Consider the following 11185-nt stretch of genomic DNA (forward strand, 5'->3'; position numbering starts at 1 on the left):
TATACCTTTGTTAAATCTTTCTTTACCTTTATTAAGCAATTTACAAATAAGTAAAATATTTAACTGGGTTTGAAACTGTCACAATTCTTGGCAAGCACCTAAAATATAATTAAATTGATGACCATAAAAATTATAAGAAATATTTTATAGAAAAAATATTATCAACGAAATAAGATAAGAAAAACTGTACTTATCTTTCTGAATCACCCCAGTTGCTAATAAAAAGAGCCGCTCAAGCATTTTTTATTAATTCCATATCGGCATTTAACGTTACCTGCAACAAATCAAAATGGCGTACGTTGGTAAAACTTACAAATTCCAAAAAGATGAGAACTTCCGTGAATTCCTGTCTTATGTCGGTAAGTCAATTTGAGATTTTACAATATGGACAGGACTGTTTCTATATCTGTATTTTAGGTTTCTTTCCATTTAAGGAAAATAATACGCTCAATGTGACTTGTAAAAATTCACAAATTATTTAAAAAAAAAATCATAAATTTAATTCTTGTAAACTTTCTTTTATATTTTTTTATTATGTAGAGGTTTAATTTATATTTTATGCAATTTTTTTTTATATTTATAATTATTCCTTTGCTTATGAAATAGCTTTTGATTACATATATATAATAAAAATTAAAAGTAAATATATATAATAAACCACACAATATTTTATCGCCGTTGAATAATGCCGGCTGATGCTTAGCAACTGAAAGTCGATGTGATATGTCACTTTTTTACTTAATTTTACATTATAATTAAAAAAATAAAATAGATTCTAAGTACCTACTTAACAAAATATATATATATTTGTATGTTTTGTGATAAGAATTGATATTAAAAAAGAATTAATCAAGCCCACTTGTAAATATTAATAGGGATGTTTTATCTAATCTTTTGCGTGTCTAAATATAAAAAATTAAAACTGTTGTATGACAAACAGTTGATTAAACTAAACGATCATGTAGATAATAAATAGTTAATCATTTTAAAATTCATTTAGTAGATGTTCTAATCGCCATCTGGTGGTGAGTTACAACCAAGTACATAGCATAAAAATCTTCTAAATGAACCAACTTTTAATGATAATCGGTCAAACGGTCACTATTAATTTCCAAATGATAAACCAACAAATTGTTTGATACATAAGATTTATATTTTATACATTCTAATATTGACTTAATTTAAGTGCTATAAAACATATTTTATCATAAGATATCCATTTTATAATCGTTTACTATTAGTATCAGACAATATATACATTTACATTAAGAACAGAGATGGCCATCTCTGGCATCTGTTAAGCCTAAAATATAACCTATTTTGGAATTGTCAGAAGAAACCTAACAATAGTTGTTATGGATTACAGGTGTCCCAGCAGACAAAGCGGAATTCTTGCTGACGTCCAAACCATCACAGAAACTTGAAAAGGATGGAGACAACTACACCTTGACTACCATTGACGCTGCAACCAAGGAAATTAAGTTCAAGGAAGGCGTTGAATTTGAAGAAAATGTCGCTCCTGAAATCGTAGTACGTATTCAAGTCTATGTAACAATAAATTATCTGTACAATTTGACTCACAGATAATCTAGAGGCAAATATTCATAGACAATATTTATTTTTAATTTTATAAATTCCCAACATATAACACATAAGTAAACTTATTTCAGGCAAAGACAACGTTCACAGTTTCTGGTAATGTTGTGACCCAAGTACAGAAATTCCAAGACGGTCGCAGTATCACCCTTAAAAGAGAATACAGTGGCGACCAGCTTGTCGTGGTGCGTAGTATGCAAATTTTTTTTTATATATAAACTAACTAAACCTGCGGCTTTAATAGTACAAAATTTATGAAACCTATAGCACACCAACCATAACCCCTCTTTTTATTATGCAATAATAATAATATAATTCTTAGATAAATTATTGATTTATTTATGAACTATTACATTTTATAAGGACGTTAATTGGAAAAATATATATATTACGCTTTTTGAAACCGGTTTTAAAGCCAGCCACTCAATTGAACTTTTTGCAACGACTTTTGTTGCTGAAGACTATTTAATTTTAAGCAATATTTTAAACAAATTGAAGCATGATATATTTTTTTTAAGTTCGCTTATTTATTTATTTTAAATTAATCTTTAAGCGCGCAGTAATATTGATAGTAATTTCTAGTAAAATAAGCCTATTTAATTTAAGTCTGAAAATCATGACGTTTATTATAATATCTTGGTATAGGATATTTTTTGACATTTATATTTTTTTTTTTTTCAGGACATCACAGTAACTGGCTGGGATAACGTTGCCCGCAGATATTACTCTGCCGTATAAATGTAGTTTCGCCGAATTATAGTTGTAATTAAGTTTTTTAAATATTTATTAAAAAAAATTAAAAAAAAAAGACAAGTTATTTGTTTTCTCATGCCCAATGTATTTTATTATATCCATATTTATTTGTAGCATTTTATTCACAGATCAAGATTCATATAAGATATCATAGTATCATAGCAATAATGTTTTTCGTTTTGACTTTTATCAAACTCAAAGATTAATAATAAAAAAAAAAAATTGTATAAATTACTAACTGATTAAATGGGATTTATAGCCTCCCAACTTTAAAAATCGTTTTAAAAATGACTGAGGTAACAAATATTTTTTGAAGTCGGATAAAAAATTTACCTTGCTAATCTGATGGGACGTTAATCTGCACAGTTGGATACAGATCAAATGCATTACTAACGGTTTATTGTGTAACACTACCAATTTACTAACTGTGACCTGTAAAAGTGAATTGTTCACAGAAAAACACTACAGAAAAAGCACGTTAATAAACACAGCAGTGGTAACTGCTGAGCAAAAGTCTCCATTGAGCTTACTCAATAACCACGCTGCTCCAATACGGGTTGATACACATGTAGCAGTATATTTCATTGGACTTAGAAACATTTAGGTTTTGCGATGTCCTACTTCACTGTTACACAAATTAAGCACAGTGATTCATTGGTGCTTGACTCCGGCGTCTAACTGGACGATAAACTCAGTTTATTAACTTTAGTACGTAATTCTTCCTTCAGGTATAATAAACCACATAACATAAATATTGTCAGTATAAAATAAGAGTAAGCAGAATATTTTTGGAACTCATACTCATCTTATAATTTCAGATAAGTATTTAACGGAGGAACGGAACTACAATTAACGAAAGTAGACCATTACTTAGGCTCGTACATCCAAGTCAAATTACCCGCGTGCATTAACAAATATAATCTATTAATTTGCAAAGTTCGATTATTTATTTTTTGATTCATTAGGCATTTTAGGAAGTTAGAAAAGATAATCGCAATTTTTTATTACTTATATTTTTTATATTATTTATTTTTATTCCTAGCTATTCTTGATATATATGTATCTTCAACAGATTAACGAGAGTTTTCAAACGTATTATATTTAAAACTAATCAAACTGTAAGTCTTATCTTTTACACTTATTTCAATTTTACGGAAACGTTTATTAAAGATAAATAATAATTCCTAGTAATGGGTATCAATTGTACTCCTGTGTATTTTCTTTTCTGGCGTGCCTCAGGTGTTTACTCTTTGGTCTTATATTATTTAATATATATTTTTAATGACACCTCGAATTACTGCTTAGAAAAAATTTATTGTCTCTAAATTTTAAAACAATTTTTCTAGATAGTTCTTAAGAAAGAAAGGTGGCGTAAGGTGTGGCGATGTGAACCACAGTCCATGGCCTCGTGTCCTCCTTAAAGAGGTCTCAAAATTTCAACGTCAAATTTGACCTGTTGAATTTTTTTATAACATACATTTTAAAGTTTTTTTTTGATGCTCTTCTTATAAATAATGGTTGCTTATGAATGGATCTTTTAACTGCTCTCGTCCTATTCGATTTCGGAGATGGCGAAAATTAGCGGTTTGTATCTAACGACTGAAAAACTGTGAACATTGTAAGACATTCTGTACCCGTAGTATATTTAGTGTCAACATTGCACCAGCGCGAAACCGGGGCGGGTCGCTAGTAGTATATAGACAGGATATTGTTATTTATAAACAATTGCCAAAATGTATTAACGTAAAATGTAAAAAAGGCACGGGCACAAAATAAAAATAAATACATTTAGCTGGAGTATTTTTTTTATTCTATAAATTTTCCAAATAGGCTACGTGATGGTAAATGGTCAACGGCACCCATAGATAATGGCGCTGTAATAAATATTAACCATTCCTTACATCGCAAATGCGCCACCAAACTTGGGAACTAAGATGTTATGCTCCTTGTGCCACTGGTTAGTTACTAGTTACACTGGCTCACTTACCCTTCAAACCCGAACACAACAAGTGTTGTTTGGCGGTTGAATATCTGATGAGTGGGTGGTACCTACCCAGACGGACTTGCACAAACCAAGTAAAGTAATGTTTAACATTTGTATTTATCTTTATGTTTTAGTGCTTGATTGCTAGTTATTAAGTCCAGTAAAAAATATATATATATCGTATATTTTTTGTTCAAAAATGGAAAATCATGCTCGGTCTACTTTGGTCAACTTTAGCGTCATTTATTACACAATATTAAGCCATATCAAAATAAATGACTTAACAATGATAATAATTACAAATAGTATTAACGTTTTCGACGATGTATCACATAGATTATGTATGAAGGGGTCCTTACATAAAAGCAAAAAAAAAACGCCATGCGGCGAGGCAAAGGTGTAAAAGAAATGTATATTTTTAATCGATTTTGTATGTATGTATGTATGTATGTAAAGAATACAGATAATAAACAATACAAAATAATAATTATCACAATTTTATTCAGCAAATGATTGAGATACATAACATGTTATAAATTATGTAAAGTACTAAGTACTATAAATAATAAGTGTGTATACGTTTAGTCTTTAAACAGAATACATTAAAAATCACTCACAAAGAAAAGTATATTAGTAGTTTACGTCTGTACAGCATGCCATTCCATAGTATATGTAATGTATATGTAATAATACGTTATTAGGTCTAGACTTTAGTAGTTCAAAAACGAATCTAAGTTCATATCAGATTTTTTAATAAAACATAACTTATAAGTAATTAGTAATTGCTCTTATGTTACATTTTTGTTCATTGAATGAACGAATAATTAAAAATAGACAGCAATATAATAAAGAGCTGTTTTTTTTATTACTTTGTCGTTTATTTATGTTTGAACACAAAATAGTCTATCAATGTCCATTTTGGGAGATTAATCTGCTTATTTTTATTGGTAATTTGGAGATAAATTAATGGAAAACAATTACGTAATTCTCAAGTACCTAATAGGCAGTTGATGGATATCAGTTTAGTAAAGTTGGTTCATCGATAAAGTATTACTAATTGATTGATATCTTGGATGCACACTGTGTAGTTTCAAAAAAAGTCTTTCTCAAGAAAATTAATAGTCATAGACGATATACGAATAGCTTTATTTTTAGAGCGACCAGATCGTACAACTGGATACAATAAGTGTATCATTTATTTTTATCTTATGTATGCAGTTTGTATAACTGATTGTCATGTTTAAATGAATACAAAAAAAGACCAAAATTTTACGGCACTACTGCTGCATTTTTGTTGATTAGTACAATAAGATGTTATTCCGTATAATTTCAGTGATCGATATATAATTTGTAACTATACTGGCTCTTTTTATTTCGACGTCAGAACACATCAAAGTCAAGATACTTTTTTTTACATGTGAATTTCCTGTTCAGCTACTAATTTTTCGTACTCTCTTAAGAGTACAAATAAATCCTTTAACATTTCATGTTTCTAAGGCAAATCTGTTATTTTTTTATCTCGAAAACTAGAGCTGATAGAAAAAAACCGGTAACACTTTTGATATCACCACGTAAGACATATTTGAAGTCTAAAATCCCCGGCACCAAAATCGTTGTAGGCCTGTGTTATTTATATATCTAGAAGAGTGTCGCACTACAAAACAACTAAAACAAAAGAGCCAACTTAATTATCTTAGTGTGCGTGACAGCTATGTCTCACACTCGCCATTCGCCAATCGTCATACTAGTGTGCGTGTACATAGTAGCCAGTAGTAGACCAAATTTTTTTTCACGTACTAAGCTTTCTATACATACAAATATAGTCGTAAGCTGAATCTATCTACAATGACAGACAGTATTTTTTGTCAAAAGCTTAATATTATATGTTTTTAACTTTAAACTGAACACTCGTGAACAGGTACAGTAGATATCACCTTCGTTTACGAAACTTCTAGGAAAAACTTGTTTTGGCATCTTTGAAGCTATGTTGTTATTTACGTGCAACCAAGACTGAGATAATTTCTAATATCAAACCTAAATGTTCCAAATTCCAATAAAGTCAGCCATCAGGGTTCGAAAGGATAATTATCATGATAAAAACAGTTTGATAATTATCAATTGATAATAACAAAAAAATGCGCCCGTGAAATAGAACTATATTCTAAGTACCCAAACGTGTATTTCCTTTATGTCAGTTGGTGTTACGTAAAGCCAAGTGAACTCGAATGTTATTGTTTTACTATGTTAAATATTGTTTATTGTATTGAATTTCAACAATGCCGCGCGAGAAAGATCCAGTGTGGTCATACTTTAGTTGCACTAAGACAAAAAATACTGGGTTATGGGCTCGGTGCAAAAAATGTAACAAAGAGATGCAAGGAATAATAAATAGAATGAAATCTCACGTTAAAGTATGTCAGCCGCAAGTAAAGATAACAGAACCAGATTCCCAGCCATCAACCAGTTCCAGTTCAGTTCAGCCTCAGTCACAACTGACTATAGTGCGTCAAAACACAGGTTTGGCATTTCATGTTTCTTTATTAAGAGTTATATTTACAATCATAAATCATAATAAATAATCTCAAATCGTTGATACACGAGAACAAGGTTCAGTACTCAGTTCACACAGAGACGCAATAAGAGGCCAGTAGTTTCAAGCAGCGCGACTCCGCGCGGGAATTTCAAATTCTAGTACCTAAATTAATTTGTATTTTGTATCGCTAATAAGATTTGTACGCGCGCCGGGTCGCGTCGCTAAGTAACCTCAACCTCAGTTTTTAAGAATACTTAAATAAATAATTTTTTTTGTTTAGGCAAAACAATAGAAGTTAGTGAGGAAACTGGAAGTGGCCGAAAGCAGTTACCTACACAATCGAAAATACTATGTCTTAAAAATTCCGAAGTCATAACTACAACCAAGGAATATAAACAAAAAATTGATATGCAGGTCGGAAAATACTTTTACGCGACTAACACTCCATTCAATCATGTTGAACACGAGGAGTTTAAAAAATTGTGCGCTCTTTTACGGCCTGGGTATAGACCTCCATCAGCATATGAAATAGGCAATCCCATTTTAGAAAAAAAATATGCTGACACAATGTCTATATGCAAAGAAAAACTTAGGAATCAAACAGTTTGCATGTCTCAGGATGGCCATCGCACTAAAAGCAATGGCTAAAGCTAAGCAGGAAGTAGGCGTTACTGTTAGAAGTTTTGTCACAGACAGTGCTGCAAATGAACGATTAATGCGGAGTCATCTTGAGAAAACTGAAGACGTGGATATAATACAATAGGGATGTTCAGCTCATATCTTAAATCTTTTGGCTAAAGATTTGGGATCCCTGCCACATCGATTGTCAAAGTAATAAAATACTTTCGCAACCATCACATTCCAGCAGCTCTATAAAAACAAGCAGGCGGTAAAAAGTTAGTCCTCCCTTTAGAAGTACGATGAAACACGATGAACGACGCTATTCGCTCGTATCTGGACAATAGAGGAATTTTAGTTCAAGTTAGCCCAAGACCATAAAGACAAAATCGATAGGGAGGTTATAAAAATTGTAAATGACTGTCAGATTACAATGAATGCTGTAGATTTCCTTAAAACATTATCACCCATTGCAACAGCTCTCGACAGGATGCAACGTAATACTACCACAATAGCTATAGCTGTTGAAATATGGAATAAACTCGAGGTTGACCTGTTGGGTAACAGTGCATACCAAAGTGCCAAAACAAAGAAAGTCTTTTTGAGCCGCAGAGCAATGGCGCTGCAAGGCTTACATTACGCTGCGAATATGATAGATCATAGGTTCCTTGGTCGAAGCCTAAACAATGAACGGAAAAAACAAGCGTATGACTTCATAATTGCTGTAGGAGTTGATGAAAACTTCGCTCCTTTCATAATGGCACTAACAGCAAAATCTCACCCTTTTCCCAAATCCACGTTTAGCGAATCGTTCAAGAACACCTGCCCTATGTTGTGGTGGACTTCCGTGACTCTAGAAGATGAAGAGAGATGGCCACAAAAAGAAAAGTTCATAAAGTTTTGAGAACGGTTATTAACCGCAACAGCTTCAATGTTGAAAAACATCTCTCTAATGGTGCAGCCATTAGAGAGATGTTTTTCAACATTTGGGCTTGTGCAGTCAAAGCTAAGAAACCGACTGGGCAACGAAAAGGCTGCAAAGCTGGTATTCTTGTTTAAGTATTACAACCAAGAAGACAAAACCAAGAAGCAAGATCTAGGTTGGCTTTTAGAAAAACAAATAAGTTCTAGTTCTACTGAAGCTATAGCAGCAACAATGCCAATGGAAATAAAATCATCATCTGATGAATATTCCTTTGGCTTCTTTGGTCAAGTAGTTTCGTTACAAATCTGTCAAATCTGACGAACAAAGATTTCACCTTTAATTAATGACATTAATGTTGATTTGTATTGTATTATATTATATAAAAAAAATTAAACATATTTTTTGTTTGTTTTGAGACAATAAACCATCGATATTTCTTATGAAATAATTTAACAAATGATATTTTAATAATGGTGATAATTATCGGATAATTATCACGGTTCGTTATTATCTTGATAATTTCGAACCCTGTCAGCCTTTGACCAAATGTTCCGCTCTATATAAAAAATCACTCTTTTTCTTAAACAAATAACACTGTCAAGTTACTTGTGTTTGATGAGACCGTAACACAGTTTATGCAAATTTAAACACTATTTAAGTATAAATCACAGAAAACGCAAGTTGGATTTTGCTTATATAAATCTATTCTTGCAGTTGACCCGCAACATTTGCACACCATGTATTGATCTCTATCAATAAGACTGAATGTGAGATGGCAGAACATGTTCAAATGTCTGTCCTTACATGTAAACTCTAATATTTTCTCATCACATGCCTGACATGTGTATTCTAAATTCAAATTAGATATCGAGCAAATTTCATCGGATACATAATCACTACGTTTTTCAGAGTATAACTCACAATAATAATTGATATATCTTTTGCTACAATCAAAACATTCACTTTCAAAATCTGTTAAATGATTGTTCTTTGTATATTTATCATAAATATCACTAATAACACTTATTGCTTGATTGAATAGAATTCTATCTTTTATAATATCAACAGAAGTTTCTGGAAGTTTTCCTTTCAAACGTGGTGTCATTAGCGTTTCCAAATTTTGATAGAAAATTAAAAAAACTAAATATACTTTTAATTTATACACATCACTTGCACCGTCTTCTAGTAATTGATAATAGTCTATTTGAGGTAACATTTTTGATTTTATTATTTTGCATCGTAGTATTTCAAGATAATCCCACATATTTGTTAATTTTTTTAATGGATTATTTATAATGGTCATTGCTTCTACTTCTGGGTCAGATTCAGGGCACAGAAAAATTATTTCAATTTTTAATGATTGTTTTCGATACAATAATTTTCTATCTATCATTGCAAGGGCAAATAAATTGTTATTATATGAAAATCCAAGTCCGAATAGCTCGCTTGTTGTGTATGTATCTTTGATGTCAAATGAGGTTAAGGTAACGTCTATCGAGTCTTCCATGATGGAATAATTAATTTTATATATCTTTGTATTAACTGTGCTGACGTAGAAAATATCTTTACTTTTTTTTATAGAAGATATCTTGTAGTCATTTACATTTTTCACACATTGACAGACTAGTTTAAAGCTCTTGTCGTATAATTGTACGATTAAATGTCTGTGTTTATTGAAGAATATCAACAACATATCATTTATAAATATATATTCCAAATATGTTACTATCATTTTATCTGTGTGTTGCCATAAACTGTATTCCTTCAAAAGCGTCACTTTGTTTTCAATGATTTGACATTCATTAGCAAACATTTGACCAGTTTCATTTGTAATGATTAAGACAAATTTATTCTTATCAATTGGTATCCAAACCATTAATGGAATTTCAACATTATTCGAATTCTTTATACTGCCACAGAATTCTGTCTGCACAGTATCATTACATTTGAGTAACCAATACAATATCTCGCCAGATTTCTGAGCTGTTGCTAAGTAACAAGAATTATCAGGATTCAGTTCTGGCGACCAACATACTGTTGATGTTTCTATGCTGTATACAACATCTTCCATTTCTTTAAACTTTTGGGGGCATTGATCTAATAGTTCGAATTTCGAATTTAAATGTTTCATCATTTCTTTTGAGAATTCCATTACACTGTACCATAATTGCTTCTTTCGACCAAATAATTCTACATTACCGACACTGTTTACCGTTGCTAGTACGCTTTCGTGGTTATTTATTAGATTCACAGGCGACCACTTAAATGATATTATATTGGACATTTCCTGTGTTAGCAGTTTATTATGTGGCCAAAAGGCGGGGTTTGTTATCATCTCGACAAGTTCCAAATTGTTGACTCCTTGTGCAGCATAATTTGATAGGTAATTATTTGGTACTGGACTATCATAACTGGCGCATATCGTACTTTCCTTTAAATCTATTTCTTTTTCTAGAGAATGTAAGTTATATGAAAAATCAATTAAATGTAAAATTTTGTATCCACGCACCGCCAACACGGAATTATGCCAAGATAAGCTAGTTTCTTCATATTTATTGACGGTTATTCGTTTTCGTGATATTTCATGTAACATGTCATAAGTGTTTATTATAACTATACTATAAAATATTATTTTCTATCTATATAAAGCTTTTACACGATTATATTTTAGAGGTTATAAAATAATAACATACACACATGTCACATTGACATGGATTGCATTACATTTGACATAATTCCAGTTAAGTTACCACTACATACAAGTAATGGTTTCTGT

At 31.1% G+C, this 11185-nt stretch overlaps 3 protein-coding genes across 3 annotated transcripts; 2 read left to right on the forward strand and 1 right to left on the reverse strand.

Moving 5' to 3' along the window:
* Positions 1–248: 248 nt before the first annotated feature.
* LOC125071956 (fatty acid-binding protein 2-like) lies at positions 249–2387 on the forward strand. The gene is made up of 4 exons (XM_047682406.1): positions 249–359; positions 1367–1530; positions 1671–1781; positions 2278–2387. Exons 1-4 carry the CDS (start codon positions 290–292, stop codon positions 2332–2334), a joined length of 402 nt encoding a protein of 133 aa, XP_047538362.1. The 5' UTR covers positions 249–289; the 3' UTR covers positions 2335–2387.
* A 4101-nt stretch (positions 2388–6488) lies between these two features.
* On the forward strand, positions 6489–8381 carry LOC125072033. The gene is made up of 2 exons (XM_047682503.1): positions 6489–6850; positions 7147–8381. The coding sequence occupies exons 1-2, from the start codon at positions 6610–6612 to the stop codon at positions 7512–7514; spliced, it is 609 nt and encodes a 202-aa protein (XP_047538459.1). The 5' UTR covers positions 6489–6609; the 3' UTR covers positions 7515–8381.
* A 73-nt stretch (positions 8382–8454) lies between these two features.
* On the reverse strand, positions 8455–11088 carry LOC125071838. Its single transcript, XM_047682237.1, has one exon. The coding sequence runs from the start codon at positions 11000–11002 to the stop codon at positions 9053–9055; it is 1950 nt and encodes a 649-aa protein (XP_047538193.1). The 5' UTR covers positions 11003–11088; the 3' UTR covers positions 8455–9052.
* Between the last annotated feature and the right edge of the window lie 97 nt (positions 11089–11185).

The sequence above is a fragment of the Vanessa atalanta genome, chromosome 20 (assembly GCF_905147765.1).
Source record: "Vanessa atalanta chromosome 20, ilVanAtal1.2, whole genome shotgun sequence".
Taxonomy (NCBI): domain Eukaryota; kingdom Metazoa; phylum Arthropoda; class Insecta; order Lepidoptera; family Nymphalidae; genus Vanessa; species Vanessa atalanta.